At 50.1% G+C, this 23,756-nt stretch overlaps 1 protein-coding gene across 1 annotated transcript in view; it reads right to left on the reverse strand.

Moving 5' to 3' along the window:
* EDA7 (embryo sac development arrest 7) overlaps window positions 1–23,756 on the reverse strand; it is an 89,961-nt gene that overhangs the window by 42,172 nt on the left and 24,033 nt on the right. The window contains exons 5-9 of the mRNA XM_087392592.1: window positions 22,279–22,369; window positions 22,076–22,134; window positions 21,833–21,953; window positions 21,531–21,599; window positions 21,284–21,336 (exon numbers count right to left, since the gene is read on the reverse strand). Coding sequence (XP_087248718.1) covers window positions 21,284–21,336; window positions 21,531–21,599; window positions 21,833–21,953; window positions 22,076–22,134; window positions 22,279–22,369 — 393 coding nt within the window. The remainder of the gene's footprint in view (window positions 1–21,283; window positions 21,337–21,530; window positions 21,600–21,832; window positions 21,954–22,075; window positions 22,135–22,278; window positions 22,370–23,756) is intronic.

The following is a 23,756-nucleotide window of genomic DNA, read 5'->3' on the forward strand; positions in this document are numbered from 1 at the left end:
CCGCCTCGCCTCGCCCGCCTCCGCTCCATCCTCGCCCGCCTCCGCTCCACCCCGCCTCGCCTCGCCCCCTCCGCCTCGCCTCGCCTCGCCCGCCTCGCCTCGCCCGCCTCCGCTCCATCCTCGCCTCACCGCCGCTCCGCCCCCTCCGCTCCAGCCGACCCCTCCGCTCCATCCCGCCCCCCAGGCTCCACCGCCGCTTCATCTCTTCTTGGGTGGCAGCCTGTTTTTCTTCATCGGAAGCTTGCAGTTAGTCTTGGCGGTATGGCGGCCCCCAGCCCGGATCCGGAGGCCCAGTCGGACCCTCCCTCTCCAGTTGCCTACCGCGTTATCCTGACAGAGCATCAATCATCTCGTGTTCAGGAGGTAGCCAGTGACTTTGCTCGTACCTCTGTTTACGGTAGAGTCATTGGACACTCCCCCTCCAGGTCTACCATCAGGGACTGGCTCCAGTCCACTCTCTTGCTAGAGGATGGCCACATCGAGGAGGTGGCCCTTATGGGAAGGGGCATCTTCTGGCTCAAACTCTCCAGTGAGAAAGCTGCGAGCAATCTGATTGCCGGTTCCCCCACATCGGTGGATGGGAAGATCATCATGATAGTCCCGTGGTACCGTGGCTTCAGCGCAGCGGATTTCGACACTCGGTTCCGTATACCTCGCCACCCAGTGACACTCGTTTTTCCAGGGCTTGCTACTGAGCTGCGGCCGATTGTCAGGGACTTGGGCTCCCATTTTGGCTGGGTTATGCACGACACCTTTGCCGACGCGGTGACCACGGCAGGAGCTCCCCGAGTCCGCGTGGCTGTGGCGGATCCTGCGACTCTCCCTGCAGTGATCGAGATCGTTACAGGTGCCGGCAGTATCACCCAGAGCATGATAGTCACCGGACAGCCAGGTCAGTGCCTGCGGTGCCATGGCTTTGGGCACTTGGCGGTTGCTTGTCCACGCTTTGCCAGCTCGTCTCGACCCTCCCCGCCCCCGCCTCCTCCGCCCCCACCTCCCCCCCCTGGACAGCCACGTCAGGAGGAGCCGAGGCAGTCGGAGCCTGGGCCAGAGGTAGTGGGCGGTTGGACCGAGGTTCGAAGGAAAAGAGGAAAGAACAAGAAGATTTCGGATAAAGGCAAGGAGGCAGAGGTCACCACTCCTGCAGCAGCACTCCACAGGCCTGACAGGCAGATGCCCCAGGGACCTGGGAGAGCCTCTTCTTCGACGGCAGCCCGCCCTCCACAGCCTCAGATCCTCCTCTCTCCCACCCCCCCGCCTTCTCCCCGGTTTCCCCAGTTTCCCCCCCCTTCGTCCGCCCCGCAGTTTCAGCCCCCGCCTCCTTTTCCTCAGTCCCCTCCCCCTCCCCCTCCCTCTCAGCCCCAGTTCCAGATGCATCCCCATCCCCCTCCCCCCCCTGCTCCCCTCGCCCCTCCTACAGAGTTAGCTGCACCGTCGCCTTCCCAGCCGAGTGCAGCCTCCGCTCCACCTCCTCCACCTTCTCCGCCAGTCGCCTCCGTGGAGCCCGAGTCGCCTATCCCGCAGCCTCCTCCCCCTCCTCCCCCGCTTGCAGGACACCCGGTGTCTGTACCACCAGTGGAGCAGGTTTCCCTTCCCGCTAGCCCCTCAGTGGCAGACTCAGCTGGGTCTCAGCTACAGGAGAGAGAGCTCCCTCGAGACTTTTACAGATCTGGCCCCTGGGACTACCTGGATGTGGCCGACCTTGGGACCTTCCCGGCTTGTCTCGACATTAGTATCTTCATGCTCCGCAAAGGGGCGGATGGGAGGATTGGTGCCTTGGCTCCCAGGGATGGCCCTAGCTTCGCCTTCACGTTCCTCAGCGATGGCACCGAGACCTGGACAGACGACTCGGTGTGGGAGGCTCTCAGAGAGCAGACACACGCCCAGATTTGCTCCTGGATAGGCCCGTCCGGTGGGCAGCTCCTCGAGACTCAGTGGTCCGAGGGCGATGTGCGCTTGCGGTGGCGTTGCGTTGCCAAACGTTTCCGATTGATCGTGATCCTCAGACCCCCCCTGGCATGGCCTCTTCCCCAGGATGTCAGAGCCTGGTCCCAACAGAAACTCCGATCCTTCTACCGGATGACTGCTTCAGAGATCTCGAGCTGGCTCGAGAAAGCATTTGTTCATGGCACTAGAGGCCTCTCGCCTTTGCTGAAGGTGTTGAAGAACGGGCAGGACGACCCCGTCTCCCCCTCCAAACCTTCTCACAAGCGGCAGCGCCTCCATTCCGATCTGTCTGATTCTTCTTCGACTTCTTCTGCGAGCAGACAGCTGTTCGCAGCCCCCCATCCCTCTCCATGAGCCTACACCTCGTATCCTGGAATGTGAACGGGTTTCACTCTTCGAGTACCCGTGGTCCCAGGAAGCTCATTTTGCGTCAGGAACTTCAGCCTGCAGTGATTGGTCGATTGGATGTACTGCTGCTCCAGGAGCACAAGCTTTCTGCGGCTCATGCCCGGAGCTGCGGGAAGGTTCTCCCTGGACGCTCCTACACTTATTGGGAACCTTCGATCGGCGCACAGGGGAGGAGCGGGGGGGTCTGTACCTCCGTGTGCGAGCAGCTAGCTCAGTCAGTTTTCGGTCACGGCACGTTGATCCCAGGACGAGCCCTTTGGGTAGGCCTGATTTTGGAGGGTTCCAAGATAGGAATCCTCAACATTTATGCTCCCACAGACCTCAGATGCAGAGCCACCTTCTGGAGGACACTTACAGGGATTCTTCCAGACATGGATTCCTGGATTGTTGGAGGAGACTTCAACAACCTGGAGACCTTGGAGGACCAGCAGGGTAGAGATCCGGAGTTCACAGGTATGGCTCAGGCAGAGCAGTCAGCTTGGGACTCTTTCATCTTCGCGACAGGAGGGAGGGACAGTTGGAGAGACCCGTCCTTCCGGCGTTGGCACGGGAGCCTGGATTTCTCTTGGGGCTTCCGCAGGGAAGGAGGCAGACTCCTGGAGCGGCTTGATAGGTTTTATGTCAGCGATTGGGCCATCAGCAGAGGTGGCCAGGCGGGCATTGTTCCAGGGACGACACTATCCGACCATGCGCCTGTGCTCCTCTCATTAGATTCGGCAGCCCAGACTCTTCCCCCCCGATCATGCAGGATTCCCGACTCCATCTTCTCGAGGGTGGACGTCCGTAGCAGCATTTGCAGTCTTTGGGACAGAGACTGGGGGGAGGGCATGGATCTGGTAGACTCGGTCGCGCAGGCTCTGCAGGAGTCCAGCCAGATCTGCCAGCTCGCAGCCCTACAGGTTCGACAGGATTGGTGGGGCAGAGAGAGAGCTCTTCGGAGGGACCTCGCCTCCATTCAGCGACTTCAGCAGTCTTCCCCGGGCTCGGAGGAGCTTCGGATCCAGGCCCTTCGAGCCAGAGCCCTCTTAGAGGAGACCCTCCAGCGTCGCTCCGAGTTCTCCTTTCACGCCTCTCTCTCCTTCTGGGCCCGGAAGGGTGACCGGATGTGCAGGGAGTTCTTCAGGACTCACGGCCAGAGAGCTGCAGGTGATCAGCTACGGAGTCTCAGGACAGCGGATGGTCACATTGTTACGGACCCGGGGGAGGTCCTGGGTTTGGCCACTGACTTCTACAGGACCCTCTTCCAGCAGGAGCCACTTGCCCCTCGCGCTAGTCGTGACCGTGAGGAGGTGTGGAGGCACATTCCATCCCTGGTCCAGCCCAGCATGCAGGCGACGTTGCTGGCGCCGTTCACCGCGGATGAGATGTTGGAGGCCTTGACGGCTATTGATGGGCAGAAATGCCCAGGTGAGGATGGGCTATCCCGAGCTTTCTTCACCTCCTTCTGGGACCAGATCCATCAGCCCCTCCTTGCAGCTCTGCAGGGGATTTTCAGCAGCGGTCAGATGCCAGAGAGCCTTTCCTCGGGACGGATTTGCCTCATCCCAAAGGGAGGAGATAGACAGGAGATCCGCCAGTGGCGTCCGATCACTCTCCTTACCACTGCCTACAAAATCCTCGCCAAGATGATCAGTGCCAGAGTTCGACCTCTACTCCCAGACCTCGTCCATGACACTCAGACAGGCTTTGTCCAGGATCGCAGTATCCTGGATAATGTCTTTACCTTTTCAGAGGCGGCGGAGTGGGCTCAGTACAGCGGTTCACACCTTGCCATTTTACTTCTCGACTTCGAGAAGGCCTACGATCGCGTGGATTGGTCCTTTTTGGAGGGGACTCTGGAGCGACTAGGTTTCCCGGCAGGCTGGATTCAGGGTATCTCAGCTTTGTACAGGACAGCGTCTAGCAGAGTCATCATTGGAGGCAGGATGGGTGAGCGTTTCAGCTTGGAGAGATCAGTACGTCAGGGCTGTCCCCTGGCTCCTTATCTGTTTCTCGTCTTCGCCGAGGCCATGACTTACTACCTTCGGGCGAGGTCCACAGGGCTCAGGGGTGTTCGCCTTCCACTCCGGGAGGACACGGAGCTTCTGGACTCAGAGTACGCAGATGATACAGCCCTTTATGTCCAGGACGATGAGAGGATGCTAGAGAGGGTGCGGATGGCCCTGGAGGTTTTCTGCTCGGCCGCTGGTGCGAAAATCAACTGGAACAAATCAGTTGGTTTTCTCACAGACCCGGGGGCGTGTTCTCAGTGGGGGCGATTCTTGGGCTTCAGATGGATTCCACGTGGACAGACAGCTAAATACCTTGGCTTCCAGGTTGGCCTAGACATTACGCCAGCTCAGCAGTTTCTCCCGGTGCTAGATTCCATCCGACGGAAGCTGGCTTTCTGGAGCACTGCTAAGCTATCCCTTGCAGGTCGTGCTTTAGTAGTTAACCAGGTCCTTCTAGCCACGGCTTGGTATGTGGCTTCCTGCTGGTGCTTCTCGAGATCCAGCGTGGCACAGCTCAGGAGGTTGGTTCGGAACTTTCTTTGGTCTGGGGAGGATGGGCAGAGAGATACCAGAGCCAGGGTTGCTTGGCAGACAGTCATTCTTCCGCAGGCGGAGGGGGGTCTGGGGATCATTGATCCAGAGCTTCAGAGTCAGGCCTTGTTAGGCAAGCTTATCATCCGCGGTTTGACCCCAGGGGGGCAGACGTGGAAGATGTTACTTCAGCAGGGAGTCGGCTCTTGTGTCCCGCGCCGAGGTGGAGAGTGGCTACCGTCCTTCAGGTGGATCTTCACTTCCGCCCCGCTCACGCAGCCCCGCTCCCCACTCGTTCGTAGCCTCCTCATGGTTTGGAGGCGGCTCCGGCTCAGTCTCATTCAGTCCCAGCCCAGCTGTCAGGAGGAGATCGATCGCCAGCCGCTCGTCTGGAATGGGCAGGTCAGAGACGCCGAGGGCCTTCAGCTGGGGGAGAGATCACATATCAGGTGGGATGGCTGGATGAGGGGGCCAGCCCGGTCCCTTCGAGTTTGGAGGGACACGTACAGACATCTGGAGATGGCCGATCTGGCAGACGCAGCGGGCGGTGCACGCGGAGTCCAGGCGAGACGCACAGAGATCGACGGTGCGATCCCAGCCGCTTGGTTGGCTCCACCTGAGCCTCAGGTCCTCATGCCTGGAGACACCCACTGGCTGGGACAGTTCACCCCCCGTGGCATCCCACTGGTGGTCGCAGGACGTTTGGATGACTCCTCTATCGCCTTCTTCGCGGTTTCAGGTGACGGACGCCTCAGGAGAGAGGATGCGCTCATTGACCCCCTACTCCCGTGGCAGAGGGTTAGGGTCGTAGGCCTTCTGGGGAAGGTCTGGCATACCGACCCTAGTTTCGAGCAGGACCAGTTGCAGCTTTGGCGTCTTTGGCTCTGGGAGGGGCGGGCCTTGTCAGAGCTTGAGTGGGACCCAGGAGAGTGGTGGTGGCCAGAGATTGTGACAGGACAGGGGCAGACTTCCTTCTTCGCTTACAGCACGACTCTGGGCAGGCGAGTTCTCGGGAGGATGCAGAGCCGCCCCCCCACCCAGCGTCCTAGCTGGTACGCACAGGGTATTTCCAGGTTCTTTTTGCAGGCTTTCTGGAAGGCCTTGTGGGAGAGCTGGCGGCCGCGGAAGATCTCATACTTCCTGTGGCTTCTTACCCACAAAGGTCTTCCAGTGGGGAGCTGGTTGAGGCAGATAGGCCAGGACGGTTGCTGTCAGATTTGCCACGCGGATGAGGAGTCACCAAAACACTGCCTGTGGAGCTGCATGCGCGCCCAGGAAGTGTGGAGGTGGACTTTCGGGCTTCTTACTCGTGCAGCACCAGAGCTAGGAGTGATCACTTGGGGCGCGTTCTATTGGTGCAGCACCGCACCTGGTCTCCATCACTTGTTCGAGGCATGCCGGCAGGACCCCACTTTCCTTATCACACAGGGGACGTGGGGGCCGCTCGAGGGTATCCCACAGCACCTAGCAGAGGCTGATACAGGAGTTCGGGAGAGGCAGCCAGTCTGGGAGATTATCAGCAGCATTACAGGTTGGCACATCTGGACCTCGCGCTGCGCGCAGATCCTCGGTGGCACCTCCTTATCAACTGCCCAGATCATGGCGGAGATTTGGAGTGAGATTATTCATACCCTCAGAGGCCAGTGGGACCAGATTCAGGGAGACTCCCGGGCTGGTCAGGAGAAGCGGAGACGCTTCCTCCAGGCTTGGGATTCACAGAGCCTCTTCTTCGAGCAGACTACGCAGGGCCTTCGGTGGCACTACTCACCACCCCGATGGCTGTTCATTCACACTCAGCATATTCCTCCGTGAGAGTATGATTTATTATGCTACCTTTTGGGCTGCGTCCGGTTTGTGAACGCAGCCCGTCAGCTATAAGCTGACCTCTTGTATCTTGTTCTCGAAGTAATATAATTAGAACTGTTTTTTCGGCAAAAAAAAAGACTAGCTGGAGGACTGGATGGGCTGTTGGTCTACTGGAGTCTTCTCTGGGCCTGATCCTGGACTCAAATGCTGTTGCTGGCTGAGGGCTAGATCTCATTGAGGAGGATGAAGAATAAGGGCCAAAGGTTGCCCTTTTATAGGGCTCTTTGCACCCTAAAATGGCCGACTGGAGGGTCTGCTGTACCGACTGGACCAGCCTGCTGCACCGACTTGTCCTACTCACCCGACTGCACGTGGCAGCTGCCACATGGCTACTGACATCATCGCTGTCTACTGATGTGTCGCATGTTTGCTGTCCGCCTGCGTGGCTGCTGATGTGGCTACCTACATGGCAGCTTAGCATGTCTACGGGCTGCAGATGCCCGTGACATCCCCTTCTGCTGAAACTCGAACTAGGGTATGCAAAAGGCCTCCTAGGAGGTCTGGATAACCAGTGAAAAAATCCTCTTCCACCCATGGTGCCTCGTGGGAGCCCCTGTGCTTGAACTTGACTGCATATAAGCGTTGTCAATTGCATGTCCCCCTTTTGCACCGATGAAGTAGGATTTGCTCAGGTTCCACGACCTCAACCTCATCAAAAATTGCAGGCTCCTCCACATCTGCTATTGTTGTTAGTGCCGGACCCACATATGGTTTGAGCCTTGACACATGAAAAGCGGGAAGCATAGTCCATGGTCCATGTTGAAGGTAGCTGCAATTTCATGGCCGCGTCATTCACTACTTTGAATATTGGAAAGGGGCAAAAGCTTCGATGAGAGAGCTTCAGACAATTCCCAATCTCCTTCTTCATAATCCAGAGATAGACCACTGCCCTTCCTTGTAACTCATGTGACACCTGTGCTTGTTGACTTGCATTCGGTCATCTCATGGGCGTTAGCAATGCGGTCCTTCACTGACTCCATGACCTGCTCATAGGTCTCTATGATACAATCGGCCTCGTATAACCTCTTTGGATGTCCTGGTGAGAAGGGACCTAAATTTCTTGACGAAAGCTACTTCATAGGGAGCTCGACCCACACTAGAAGAATGGGTGTTGAACAAGATCCCTTGAACTAGTGGCAAGTACTACTCCCAGCAAGGTGAGCATCTGCTACATAGCACTTTATAATGTCAGACGATAGATGGTTGTAGACTTCTAACTCACGGATGAAAGTTGCTGGAGAAACTAAGTTTGGTACCAAAGTTGTCGGAATCCCTATCGAATACAATAATACGGGGCATGCCACACATGGTATACCACAATCTAAGAAACAGACGAGCTATGTTCTGTGCATCGGTGGTACCTTGCATGGAATAAGCATGACGAATTTGCTAAACCTGTCCACAAAGATCAGGCGCATGGTGTTCCTTGTGCCGATAGCTGGTGGAAGGTCCCTAACAAAGTCCATGCTAATTTGCTCAAAAGGCTGATTCGGTATCTCAAGGGGCTGGAGTAACCCTGGCAGCTTTCCTTGGGATACCTTTGCTTGTGGCAATGAGATACATATTGGTGAGCATCACTGCGTAAATGTGGCAAAAAACAATTATGCTCAATCTTCCCGAGAGTGCCTGCAGCCCCTCTATGTCCGCCAGCTGGGGAAGAAGGACAGCTCAGCTCAAATGTGTGTGGATCACTGCGCACTGAACAAGCTGACCATGAGCAGGTTCCGCATGTCGATGATCAACTACATCTTGTAGCACCTAAACAGGTGCCAAGATGTTCTAAAGAGTGGATACTACCAAATCCGGATTCACGAGCTAGATATACAGAAGACGGACTTTCGGAATCCGCAGGGAGAAAGCCTAGTATGAGTTCGTGGTGACACCACTAATATATAAATGCAAAGATCCTGTGTGCGCCTTGGATGGATTGGTAAAGTGTCACACCAAAAAATACATGGAAACGGTCTACTCCTGGGCACACTATGAGATCTGGCATCTGTGAGGTGACTACAATGGATTCCATGGCATAATCCTCCACACTATGGCCACCTCTGTGTGGGCAGCATGTGTCTCTCTGATTCTAGCCATACTATAATCCATTGTAGATGAGCAGGCTGTGAGTGGTCCACGTGTCCAGTAAATGTCTCTCATATCGTGACCGTGGACCCAATATGTACATCCTCTGATCTGCAATTGATCTCTCCTTGTATGGCAAGGAGCATTATTGGAAACTCGGGATCTTTGCCTGCGTGTCCCTAGTCTCGACATTGAAACTTCCCATGAGTAGAACCTCTCCTAGTTGCATGCACATCCGGAATATGTCCTCCTCATAGAGAACCAAGAAAGGTGAAACCTATCCCCACCCAAAGGCTGTCCTAGCATAATCCGATGTTTGTGGGAGATAGCAGCCGTCAATGTGTAATCTGATTGAGGGCCTTGTGAGTCAGATTTGTATACAATAGGCATGCTTAACTGTGCCTATAATCATGACATGTGCCTAAGGGTGTGAACGGAAGAGAACTACCACTCCGCCTCATGCACATACTCCTTGTTATGATTACCAGGTCACCTCCCAACCTATGAGCCCCCTCTGGGCCCTAGTATGTGCCATGTAGCTTTAGTTATTGGCACTTAGGTCACCTAGTACTTTTAGTGTCTTATGACACCTAGTACTACTGGTACCACTAGGATACTAGGGTTCTCTTTTATAGTACTTTATACTTTCATTTTCATATTAGTTGATGTGACGGCTTTCATTTCTTGCTCCACTCTTGTGCATCCTTTTGCTTCCGTGAGCCTACAATGGTATCAGAGCACTTCCTTCCCAAACCTGCTCCCTACTCCTAGCTCCAGCTCCGACGCAACCCCCCGACTTATTGTCCGTACGATTCCGTACGATGCGTCAACTACAGGGAAAAAATTTTCTCCGCCGTACAATTCTATACAGCCATCCGTACAGCACGTCAGAGCTTGTCTGTACAATTGCACGAATCCCCGTACATGTGTACGGATTTCCGTACAGTTTTCGATTTCGTATAATTTTTTATTTCCGTACATTTTTGTACTTCGGCTTCCGTACTGGCCGTACATTCCGTACCGTCCGTAGCAGACATTGCAACAGATCTGCAATTTTTTGGTGACATTTGGGGCTTTTGCATTCGGTCTACGATTTTGCAGGTAGATTGCAAATTTGCAGATTTGGGACTTTCCTGAGTTTGCCCCATTTTTTGCTCAATTTTGCTCTACAAATTGGGGCTTTTGGGTCTATTGCAGGCAGATTGCACAGTACTTTTAAATTTGCAGTGAATTTGGCAAGAAATTACAGGGCAGTTGATCACATTTGCAAATTACAGCTTATTTTGGGAGGGGGGTTCAGATTTGGACAGCAAGTCCTATTTTTTGCAATTGCAAGCCTTGAGGCTATCTTTTGGGTCACTTTGTTAGTGCTTTTTGACTTGTAACATTTGCAATAGCTGGCAACAATCATGATTTATTTGGCATTCTTCGTGAAGATGATAAGTTGGATGGCACCAACTATCCGATGTGGTCTTATCTCATGAAACATAGGACAATGAGGACGATGTCTGTGGCCCAATGAGGACAAATGCCATTGGGGGATACAAATATTTTATGACTCTAACTTATGATTTCACAAGATATTGCTGGGTATATGCTTTAAAATCCAAATCTGAAGTGCTCTCATGCTTTCAGAGGTGGCTGAATATGGTTGAGAATGAATCGGGATGCAAGCTTGTCATCCTCAACACAGATAGGAGGGGAGAGTATATGTCAAAGGAGTTTGATGCATTTTTGTCTTCACGGAGCATTGTTCACTCATGCACTACTCCTTACACTCCTCAGCATAATCATGTTCCTCAAAGAAAGAACAGGTCCACTATGGAGATGGCCACATGCATGCTTAAGGCCAAGTCCTTGGCCAATAAATTTTGGCTTGATGTAGTGATGTGTGCCAACTATGTGCTGAATAGATCACCCACAAGGGCATTAAGGACTGTTACACCTTATGAAGCATGGAAAGGCAGGAAGCCTTCACTTTCACACATGAGAGTTTTTGGGTCTCTTGCATATGTTCATGTACCATCTCAGCTGAGACATAAGCTTGATGATAAGGCAATCAAATGCATATTTATTGGTTACAGCCAGGAGAGCAGAGGGTATCGGTTATACCAACCAAATATTGGGAAGATTATTATTAGTAGAGATGTAATCTTTGCTGAACATTCGGCTTCTCCTCTTATGGACCGCAAAGCTAAGCCAGAACCTAACATATTTGATGCCTTTGACTCTTGGTTACCTCTGCTTCCCTCAAAGAGGGACTTTGACCAGCAACATGAGCCTCCTGCAGGCCCTCCAACAAGCAATGATCAGCCAGCACCCCATGCTGATTTGCAGGTTCCTCTTCCAGCACAAAATAATCCCACTATTCATGATGCAGTGATTGAAGAAAGAGCTGTCAATAGACAGCAAAGGCAAGTTCCCACGTGGCTTCTTGACACATTGAGGGACAGCAAACAAGATCAACCTCTTGCTGCCCGGACAAGATCAGGAAATAGACAGATGCATGGCCATTTTCTTGAGTTTGCACTCCTTGCTACAGCTTGCAATGAAGAGCCTTTGTGCCATAAAGATGCTTTTGACAGCAAAGAGTGGATGGATGCAATGAGAGCTGAGCTACAATCTATTGCCAAAAATGACACATGGGAATTGGTAGATCTCCCTCCCGACAAGCATGCCATTAGTACCCGGTGGGTCTACAAATTAAAAAGGAAATCTGATGGCAGCATAGATCGACACAAAGCCAGTCTTGTTGCAAAAGGGTATGCCCAACAACAAGGCATTGACTTTGAGGAGACCTTTGCTCCTACCTCCACGATTACTACTATTAGATGTGTCATTGCCATTGCAACCCATCACCATTGGCAAGTGCACCAACTTGACATCAAGACTGCCTTTCTTCATGGGGATCTGCAGGAAGAAGTTTATGTGACACAACCTCCTGGCTTTGAGGTTGTTGGCTCTGAAAACAAGGTATGTCGGCTGAGAAAAGCCCTTTATGGTTTGAAGCAGGCACCCCGGGCATGGTATGCTAAAATTCATGCACACTTACTGTCCCTTGGTTTTCAGAATAGCCCCACAGAGCCCACTCTTTATGTCCGTGGGAGTGGATCTGATTTTTTAGTGCTGATTTTATATGTGGATGACATGCTGATCACGGGCCCTGATACTCAGCATATTGCAGCTTTCAAGGCTGATTTGCAGCAAGCTTTTGAAATGTCAAACATGGGACAGCTGCACTATTATTTGGGCATTCAGTTTGCTCATGTTAAGGGGGGTATCATGATGTCACAGTCAAAGTATATTGGACAACTCCTTGATCATTTTTAGTTTGAGGATTGCAAGCCCATCTCTACTCCAGTGGACCCTGGTTTCAAATTTTCAGCTCATGATGGGAGCCCACCATGTGATATCACTCTTTAACAGCAAGCTGTTGGATGTCTCATTTACTTATGCCACACTAGACCTGACTTACAGTATGCAGTATCCCAGCTCAGCAGGTTCATTACATGACCAGTTCATAGCATTGGCAGACAGTGAAGAGAGTCTTCAAATATCTCAGAGGCACTCAGGATTTAGCCCTCTTCTATGGTGATCAGGGTTCACTTACCATGCATGCTTACACGGATAGTGACTGGGCAAGTTGTTCCGACACTAGAGTGTCACATACCGACAATTGTTTTTTGCTTGGCAGTTCACGTATCTCTTGGCTCAACAAGAAGCAACCAACAATTGCCACATCCAACTGTGAGGCTGAGTACAGGGCAGCCTTCACCGCTACAGTAGAGTGTGTCTGGCTTCAACAATTACTTACAGATCTTGGTATTCGCCAGACATCCTCCACTATGGTCTACACTGACAGCCAAAGTGCTTTGGCCATTGCGCATGATCCAGTGTTTCATGCGCGTACCAAGCACATTGAATTTCACTATCATTATGTTCGAGAGCGGTTGTCAGCAAGAGACATTGAGTTGTCCTACCTTCCCACAGAGGACAACATAGCAGATATGTTTACAAAGGCACTTCCTCGTCCCAAGTTTGAAGTCTTTCAACAGATTTTACACTTGGTTCCCTTTGTTACATGATCTGGCATACCTTGTACATTCATAGGTGGCTATATCCTTTTGGATGAACATGTGAGCAGATACCCGCACAGGAGACAAGAGCAGGTCGGGGCAGAAAAGGCGGGTCCAGGCATGCACGAAATGATCCAGAACAGTGTGCAGACTGTAAGGCCGCCACATGGTAGCCAGACGCCTGTTTTGGGCCAATGTGTGTCTGCAGACTGGTCAGCCAGTCTGTGGACTGGTCGGGCAGTTTTCAGGGGCTTCCAGGCCTATGAAAAGGGCCCAAGCCCTGGGTATTTGTATTCACTCTTTGTGCGTCACAGAAGGGTGCCTACGAGAGGAACGGGGAGGCCAGCAATTACTGTTGGTGGGCCAGAGATTGTGCATCAGTCTGAAGCAGCAAAGAAGGCCACGCAACTCGCAGTCTAGTCTGTAGATCAATTGAAGGGTGAAGAGCACGATCAGAGGAATCAAGGTTCAAGGAGCAAACACTGCCGTACCATTGGTTTTCCACCAGAGCAGCAGGAAGGCGTGCTTGCAGGGCATCACTATGCAGCCCACTAAAGACTGACAGTGTTTTGACGGTGCCAAGAAGAGGTAGGAGAACAGTATTGTGATCACAGAGGCCCAGAGCAGCAAGAAGGCGTGCTTGCAGGGCATCACTATGCAGCCCACTTAAGACTGACAGTGTTTTGACGGTGCCAAGAAGAGGTAGGAGAACAGTATTGTGATCACAGAGGTCCATATCTAGTTGCTGCTAGACCACCGGTGGCACATTGTGCACACCTTTTGCACGTTTTGTTACATCTTTGAAACAACAAATATTTATTGTTTCTACTCTCTTGAGGTAGTTCAATAAACTGTCCACATCTCTCTCTCTGCAATTGTACACATTAAGGAAAGAAGTGTGATTGAATTAGTACTGTGTGGTATCTGGGCATACACTTTCATTATCTTCCGTTGCAAGGAGTGTTTGCTGTAGCAAGCATTTCTAACACTCCTCCATCAACACAAGTCTCAATCGTATAGGGGCAGCCATGCGTATCCATGTACTATAGGAAGCCCCCTCTCCGGGCTTTGGTGTCTCAGTGTAAACGACGAGATCCTTCCCGTAGAAAGTCTCTGCAAAGTTGCATAATGAGGGCTATAAAGTCCTATTTCTGTTTCAAAGGACAAAAGATAAAACATTAATGGTCCCGCATGCTATGCATCTCTATTTCGAATGCAATGGGGGCTTCCTTTCCCACATGATGACCATGCCATCTTCGTATACAGTCGATTTGACTTTTTCCCTCACCTCCATCACCTTTTTTATACCCTCTTTCTATTGCTCAACTTACATAAGTGTGAGATCTTCAATGGTAAAGATTGGATTCCCCTTTAGATTTCCCCTCTTCGTGACCACCTCTTATCTGACTTTGTCCTGCTTGAATTTGATCATCAGTAGTTCTCCTTTGTGCTATCCGTCCCCACTCCATGCATTCTTAATCTCATCTACTGCAATATCAAACATTGTGTGGAGAAATTCTCAAGCTGTTTCTAGAGCATCTTACTTCTTACCTACCACCTTGAGGTTCAAGGCTTTTTTTTCTCGAGGTGTCCTCTTCGAAAATCTCTTGGATGATTTTTAGGGATTTGTGACCCCTTTACTACTTGTGACTAGGATTTTGTTGGAAATGAAGGAAAGAATCTCTCTAACTCACAACCTATGCGGAATAGGAGCAGCTCCGTCTCACACTCAATCATGCAGACCACACATGAATACCTCACTCAAAAGATAGAGCATAAACAGCGTACACAAGACAGAGAGAAAGATAATATTCCTCCACCAAATATTGGGCAAAACACAGCTCAAGGTGAGCACAAGATGACCAGCAAGGGCTGGATGACAAAACTGGAACTCTTTAGATGTATTCTCCTGCTCCATGCTGCCTTGTTGGCTTCTGCTGATGAGGGGGGCAAGGGGCCCCTTTTACACAGGGCTGGGAAGCCCTGCAAATGGCCAACCAGGGATCACTTCTCAGCCTGGCAGACCGACCTGCCAGTCGCCCTTTCTCTGCCCCACACAGCCCCCCCTAGGCAGCCTATAGAAGGGGCTGCCAGGGGGTTCAGTGCACTTGCTGTCCCTGCCCATTTTCGCCTGCCATACAGCCGTTTTGTGCTGCTGTTCCCTGCAGCCCATAACTGTCCCTTATGTTCCCTCCCCTCACCCATGTCCTCATATGGGGGCTCACAGGTGGGGGACATTGACTTCCCAATACCCCCTCCCAATGACGGCACTGTGGCCCAATCCCCATGCGTCGAATGAGTTGTTCCATCTGCTCCTGTGGGAGAGCCTTCGTGAATACATAAGAAAGATTGTCGGCGGTCGGACTATACATCAGGTCCAAGACATTGTTGATGATGAGGTCTTCTACGAAGTGGTAATGGACTTCAATGTGCTTTGTCCGTGCATGAAACACTGGGTTCTTCGCAATGGCTATGCAACTCTGGCTGTCACACATGACCACTGTCGCCTCCTCCTGAGTCATGTTGCTTTCCCAACAATACTTCTCCTGCGAGATAAAAATGATGTCCTTATTCTTCTTGACCTTGATCCCAAGGAGGGAGTGGAGAGATCCCCAGTCCGTCACCTCGAACTCCTTCATGAGTAGCCTCTTGATCTAAGAGATCTTCCTTATGTCGTCACCTGTAAGGATCAGATCATCCACGTATAGGATGAGAACCAGCCTTTGTACCCCCTTTTAAAAGAGATAGAGATTCGCATCCAATGAACCCTTCTTCAGTTTGCATACCTTTGAAGCGGACCCCTGAAAACCAGCTGGCTGATCCACATATAACTCCTCCATGGACCAACCATGATGGGCAGCCAAAGCAATCACTGTCCAAATAGTGACCATATGGACTGTGGGGCCAAAGGTCTCATCAAAGTCAAGTCCCTCTGACTGAGCTAAGCCTTTACCACCAATCTCGCTTTATACTTGTCCAAGCTCCCATCCAACTTGAACTTAAACTTGTACACCCACTTGGTACCGATTACCTTCCGCTTGTAGCATCTGTCCACCAAGTCCCAGGTGTCATTTTTTAGAATGGCGTCCAAAATACTCTAGCAAAACCTACGTCTGGCATCATCTCTGGCGGGTGACTCAAGATCCGTAGAAAGCAAGAAGGCATAAAAATCTGTAGCAATCCACAAGACAGCATCGGGACCTTTTTGCAAAACCTTGTCGGAGTCAATAAGCTGAGAAACACTTTGTCATGCCAACAGTAGAGAAAAAGTATTTATTGACTCTTCCTTCCATCTAAATCCAAAAGGATTCCCCTGCATGAAAAGCGAAGTTTGCTCTTTGATCTAACAACATATGCATCATATGATGAGCCCTTGTTGCAACAAGGTGCTCCTAAATCCAAGCACCTATAGGCCTTTTCTGCTCTTCCTTCTGTAGGGTTGGAAAATGTTGACGAAGGCTCCTCTCCTCCCTAAGAATCTCATGTTTCCTCGTGTTATCACTCGCTACATGATCGGAGCAGTGCTCTATGCATAGGAAGAGCTCTCTTGTAGTGATGTTGGCTGAGTCTGTCTTAGGCTCCTCCTTGCTCTTGGACTACTACTGTTTCTTCTAATCTACCCTTTTTCTTCCGGAAATCCTTTGCAGAATGACCAAGCTTTTTAGAAAAATCTTACCTTCTTTTTCTTATCTGAATCTTCGACCTTGCCTTTGGAGTCCTTGGGCTTGTCCTTCGCCAGAAATGCTTTTTCATAGTCTCTGTTGTACAACTTCTCTCGGGCTTTTTCCTGCAGTAACAAGGGCCTAAGCTCTTCAAATGTCAAGGGCTTGGTCCTTTCTCCTACTGTCACACTGGTGACGAATCCTTTGAAGCTGCGCGGTAGCATACCAAGTGTCGGTAATGCCCACTGACTAGAGTCCAGCTTCTGACCAACCGATGCCAGTTCATCTCTTACCACTATGACTTTCGTCAAGCGGTCACGTACCAACTCTCCCTCATCCATATTGCAAAGCAAGTGCTATAGACTCAATATACAAGGTGTGTTATTTGTCTCATACAAGCCCTTTAGAGTGGCCGACACCTCTAGTGCCATCTCGATATGAGGAATCACCGAATCCACCGTTGTCCCTACGATTAAAGCCAGCGCTTGGGCATCTCTATCCTCCCATGCTTTGAGTTGATCTCTATCCATTGGCTCAAGAATCCTGCCCTTGTCGTCTAAAACATCCTCCCGATGTGAACTTCCACAGCATCTGGGCCACGAGATGACTCCGGATCTTTACCTTCCAGATGGGATAATTAGTCCCATCTAGCTTCTCAGACTCTCCAAAGTTGGGGATAGTATAAGAGGGAACATGATTGGAGGAGGAGGAAGGAAGAGCAATGGCTGAAGAGGTTTCTGACTTCGACATGTCTGCTGCAATTTTCACACAGCACAGTCTTCAAATAGAACTTGCGGTAGATTGAATACAGCTCTACAAACCTAATTCCAATCGTAGTCGCTTTCGAGTAGAAGAACTTCTTCCTTCGATGTGAGAGCGTCTAGAGCTGAGAACCATGGTTTGAGACCATGTTGGAAATGAAGGAAAAAATCTCTCTAACCTCTTAACCTATGTGGAATAGGAACAGCTCCGTCTCACGCTTAATGATGCAAACCACACATGAATACCACACTCAAGAGATAGAGCATAAACAGCGTACATGAGAGAGAGAGAGAGAGAACTCATTCATCCACCAAGTAGTGGGCAAAACACAGCTCAAGGTGAGCGCACGATGACCAGCAAGGGCTGGATAACAAAACTGGAACTCTTTGGATGTGATCTCCTGCTCCGTGCTGTCTTGTTGGGTTCTGTGGCTGATGGAGAATGAAGGGGGCAAGGGGCCCCTTCTATAGGGGGCTGGCAAGCCCTGGAAACGGCCAACTCAAGGGTCGGTTGTCAGCCTCGGTTCTCAGCCTGGCAGGCCAACCTGCCAGTCAGCTTTTCTCTGCCCCAAACAGCCCCCCCTGCGCAGCCATTATAAGGGGCTACCAGGGTGTTTAGTGGGCTTGCTGTCCCTGCTCATTTTGGCCTGCAATACAGCCCTTTGTGCTGCTGTCCTGCAGCCCATAACTGTCCCTTATTTTCCCACCCCTCACAGTCATATGCCCCCCCATGTCCTCCTCATATGGGGGCTCACAGGTAGGCGACATTGACTTCCTACAGATTTAGTCTCCTTGAAATGCTCTTCACCATGGCTGTCATTTATTCTTCCATATTCTTGGATTCCTCCAAAATTTTCCCTTGGCTAGCCATTAACTCTTCCTCACTGGTTAAGCTTTGAGGACTCTTAGGGCAGTAGAATCTGTCCCAATAGTGGCTCCCTGTCAGAGCTTTTGAATAATGCATCTAGCTTGTCCATCCATTGTCTTCTTCAAAGCATTAGTTTCCTCTTTAGGGCATCCTACATTTGCAATTGAGTGTCCAGCAGAGGGAGATGCAATCTTTCATTTTAGAGATAAAGTCTCTAGTATTGTTTCACTTAGGGTCTACCGGTGGTAGGCCTTTGAAGCCTTTTCCATGGCTGTTTCTGTGCCTTCCCAGTTGGCACTTTGTAGTTGCTTTTTTTATGTGAAAAAGATCAATGTCGATCTATTGAGAAAAGTTAGCAGTTCTCTCACGTTCCATGGATGGACTTCCGTTTCACTTTCTTTTGGCTTCAATTTTATTTTGTTTTAGTTGCGGGTTCTCTTTCCACGCCTATGAAGGTAGGCCATTCAGAAAGCCCCTTCAGAAACTGTACATTATTTCGTCCAGAATTCTGTCAAATGCTCATGGGGGGGTTTGTTGGAGAGGGAGAGAGGCAGGCGGTGGATCAGCATAAGGGGGAGATTTCAAGGTATGCCCTGCCACTTTTGTGCGTCTGCCGCCTAGCAACTAGCGCTTCCCTATGGGAGGTCAAGGCTTACTTTGGGCCTTGGCAGCCTGTGTGGCTCCTTTGGCGGTAGACAAGGGCCAAAATGGGGGCCTGTTAGAAGGGCAGCAAGGCAAAGGACAACAGCAGCAGGGGGAGCAGCGAAACAGCACGTGGTAGCATCACAGAGGACAGCGACCAGTAGGGATGACAATAGAACAGCAACAGGGAGAAGGAAACGAGCCCCACGGGAGGAGGGAGGAAATTCCCACAGGAGGGAGAATGGACTGAGCATATGGAGGTTCAGACAGAAAGAGAGGGAGAGAAAGAAATATATATTTACGTCTTTGAGAGGCCTCGCAGGTCTATGAGAAAGTACAATCAAAGAGTAACTCATACAAGCCATTCTGGGCTGAGGCAAAGGGCTAGCTAGGGCCCTTGCTGAGTGCTATACTAATAATAAGCTCAAAAACTCAAACTCAAACCAGGTGCCATGGTGACTCTCCAGTTGGATGCAAAGATATCTCGTATCTGTATTTGTCGAGTCATCCCTAGTTGTGGCAAAGGGCGTGATCTCTATATCCGGTGAGCCATATCAAGAGTGCTACCTTGGCTCAAACGGTCCCCTCTATCTAGGTTTGCCTACAGCTCTCCCTATCTCGATCCTCGGCTGATGGGATTAGACAAGCATCTGCCCAATGCTATCCTCGATGCATATGAGACTCGTCTAGCCTCCAAGTACTGGGGTTCGAGAATCACTTCATCCTCTATGCTCTCAACTGCACCTTCGTGGGGAACTCCTGGCCCCCCTTCAAGTCCGTAACATACAAAGTTAGAGTAGATCCAACTGTATGATACGAGTGATCTCATCTCATGGAAGCAGTGGGGATAGTACTGAAAGGGGGAAGTCGATCCATCAAAATACCTTGGCTAGCAGACCATCAAGATATGTGTGCGTTAGTTAGGCCGTGCTAACCTCTCTCTCAGATGGACATCTGGATGACTACTAGGCAAAGCACAGACCTGTGAAGATATGTCACTATCTGGAAGATGGCATCAATCTAGAGTAGTGTCATGATGAACTTTGTCTATACTATCTGATGAGGAACTCGGGGCTTACTCGGAATCATCTTGGACCCCATAATCACCTGTAGTCTCTCAAATCTCTATCAATCAATCAGCCAAAAATCACTCCTCCAAAACGGTGCTGCATCGATAGCTGTTGGTCTCATCAGTGTATCAAGCAACTATCATGTCGTTGAGGAGTCTTGGAAGTGTGCTTGAAAGCACGCTCTAGTCGGGATAGACTTCCCTGTCCTCGTGTAAGCTGTGCCCTAGCTGCATAAATCATCGTGAAAATTGATCCCATGAAGACTGCCTCGAGATAAGTGTACGACAACACAATCTCCACCGGCTCTCCTTGGTAAGTGAAGCTGTGTCGATGGAGTATTGCCCATGAGGTGTTGAAAATCATAACCTTGATCTTGCCAAGGTTGATTGTCAAGTCTCTCTCAATGCCAAAACATGAAGGGCCTCTAGATGTCTTTGAAGGCCTGTTGCTGAAGAGAAGAGGAGGACTATGTCATCTAAGAGAGAAAGAAAGAAAGATATATTAACGTCTGCACGAGGCCTTGCGGGCCTATGAGACAAAGGTGCAAAACCAAAAGTAACTCATACAAGCCACTATGGGCTGAAGCAAAGGGCACTGAGGCCCTTGCTCAGAGCTAAAATGCTAAACTAGTGAGCAACATAGCAAAGTGGCAAATAGCAAAATAACAAAATAGTATCAGCTGCTCAAAGCTGATGCTCCGAGAGCACGCCCAGGCTCCACATATCCAGGTGCCAAGGTGACTCTCTAATGGGATGTAGAGCTCTCGTATCAATGTTTGTCGAGCTGTCTCTCAAGGTGGCGAAGGATGTGGTCTCCTCGACCTCTGTATCTGATGGGCCACGTTGAAGGTGATGCCTCGTCTCTGGCGGTCGCCTCTGAGGAGGGCTGAGATATACCAGACCTCGATCGTGCGTGCTCTGGTCGCTCTCCGTGCCGTGTGTGGAGTGCGCGCCTCTTGTCTGGCAGCATCGTGGCAGTGACTACAGATCCACGATGCTCTCATCTCATCAAGCTCCTCTCCCTCAGTCTCCCAAAGGGCTGACTCAAATGCATAGAAGTCTGTGACACGTGTCTGTGCTCAGTTGATCTCAATGACCTGTGCTCTCTGGTCTGTTGCATCAGTATATCTATGTGTCAATCAGATAGATTCCAACACAAACCTGATCGGGAAAGTGGATCAGCCATGTAAGCGAACCAAAGCCAAGCCCCTCCTGAAAGAGGCAGTCATATCGCCCTCGGATCTCATAGTATACTGGGCAGACACACATTGAGAGAGAGAGAGAGTGAGAGAGAGAGAGACGCTTTGTATGCTCCACCATTTTTAAAAAGCATCATGCTTCCATTCATATGGCAAAAATATACAACATAGATTGAGAACTACATACATATGATCTTTGATACGAATAGGAGCCGACGAGCGCAAATCGTACAACAGCACCTGTGAGATTTTAAAGAAAAGTCTGCTGAAAAGGTCATGTGCAATGGAAATCCCTCGATAATACCAAAGCTATAAAGACCATGAAAATTTATTTGCAGACATGCAAGCCCTTTTATGCCAACGCACATGTCATGTGCATGTGTAGAGAGAGAGAGAGAGAGAGAGAGAGAGAATCAATTTGAGATTTTGCTCACCTGGCCTAAACTAGTCCCAACAGCTAAAAGAAAACCTTCATTTTCATCGAAGCGCAAAGCTGTGACTTCCTGCATGATTGACAATATTGAGTTGATTCCCCTTCCAACATTATGCAATTGACAAATTCTGTTTATATAGATTGTAATAATTAACAAATTCCTTAAAGATGCTACGCAGCATCTCACAATGCTTATGAATCATGGTAGACAGAAGGCCATGCGAGCCCAGAAAATTGAAGAACCACTGCAAGTAAGTAGCCTATCTGATGCTAGACCAAGACTTTCAAGACGAACAGATTAACCTGGCTGTTATTCCCTGCTGGCCCAACAGCATCGATGCGACCAACTGCCACCTTTTGTCTTGGGTCAAAACATTCAAGTGCCCCATCCTCTCCACCACATGCCAGCAGACCATGGACTGGACTGCAAACATTGCCACATGGCTTAGTCATCTTCATACTTAATATAATAAGAAGAGAAATGAGCAATAGCTAGGAATCAGCGGGTATGGGTAACTGAGCTGTTCAAATCAATCCTAGACCAACCTTCTACCTAAGACATTGACACTTGGAGAGCGTGTCGTGATCGGAGCAAGAAATCGCCCCTAATTGAACAAAAAGCAGCAAGCTTTTAAGACAGTTTGATTTCTGCGTCAAATATAAGCAAATAGACATACTGAATGCTACGGAGATTGCTAGTCAAAAGCTTCTTTCATTGATATACCAGAACACAGATCAGATCTTTTTACCTGCTCCAGATTTATTCGATAGACTTCTGGAGAAGAGGCTGCTACCAAAAGATCAGCACACCAGCAATTGTAGGTGAGGTCCCTCCCCATCCTGAAGACTCCTTTGTCAGCTCAATAAATAAAGCACTCTACCCTACTGGAGCTATTTTTAGCATGAAAGAGCAGCTGAAGCAAAGTTGGCATGGCATGATCAGTGAATATAAAGATCCCTAACATAATAGCCATATCATGCATCTAAACAGGCCAAGCTACATGAGGCTGCACAGCACAGAGACTGCCAAAGTACAATCTCATATAAAATATAAACATTTCTATTGTATTCAATAGGGAATTGATTACATTGTTAACGTCTGCACTGAGACTAGAGCAGTCTGTGAGATGGGTTAAAAATATATAAGGCAAATACCTCCAAGCGGGAGAGCCTACATGCCAAATCAGTCACCACACCTAGCTAATGGCATGGACACGAATGTAAGACAACTACTCCCGCTGCCCTGACAAGATATCCACTACAAGCATGATGGCATTGGTTACTAGATCCTGCATGAGAGGTGGGAGGCCGGAGAGGGAGAAAATCAATTACCTTTTTCTCAGTTAGGTCAGTTGGTACAGTTAGTACAAGTACCACTTAGGACACTTAGTCCTGTTAGGGCACTTAGCCCTAGGGTTTTGTTATATTGGCTCTATCTTGAGCCTCCACTCTGTTTTGCAGCAATTCATTACAGCAGCTCATTTTTTGTCTTCTCTCCTTCATTTTTGAGCTTCCATTGCTTGCCCTGGCCTACAGTGGTATCAAAGCACGTCGGGGATTCATTCCCACAGCCATTAGCAACTTGTTCAAGCTGTTTGGCAGCCTTGGACTTCTCATTTCTGTTGGTTTACTGGTTTTCTACATTTGTGGCCTCTCCAAGCACTTCTGTCGCGACAACTTTGCATTTGGCGCTTTTGGAGCAGCTACCACGAAGGAATTCCTGTTTCAATTCATTTTCTGCAGCAACCGCTTCACACGTGTGAATCCGTACAGCTGTATGGACTGTACGGACTTGTCAGGACGGCATTTATTCGCTGTACGGAAATCTGCACCAGCATTTATTGCAGGACAAAGGCTGTACGGGTATTTTGCCAGCATTTAATGTGATTTCGAGGCTGTACCAACAGATTCGCTTGCATTTATCACCTATACGTATTCCGTGCAGCACATTTATGATTGTACGAACCTGCTGCATCAGGATTTAATGCTGTAAGGACTTCATTTGACGCATTCGCAGCTGTCTTGACGTCTCAAAGCTCGTGCCAGCATTTTGAAGGTCTTTCCGTGCTTCCTCGTGCTGCATGTCGGTGATAGAAGACATTTGGAGATTGCTGAAGTGATCTAGAGGTCCCTCCTTGAGCCCATTCCTCTTCAATTGGCTTCCCTTTGCCTCGAAGCTGTCTTGACCTGCCTCGAAGCTGTACGGACTTCATTTGACGCATTTGCA

The sequence above is a fragment of the Dipteris shenzhenensis genome, chromosome 21 (assembly GCF_047967505.1).
Source record: "Dipteris shenzhenensis isolate YYH24624 ecotype China chromosome 21, Dip_SZ_1.0, whole genome shotgun sequence".
Taxonomy (NCBI): domain Eukaryota; kingdom Viridiplantae; phylum Streptophyta; class Polypodiopsida; order Gleicheniales; family Dipteridaceae; genus Dipteris; species Dipteris shenzhenensis.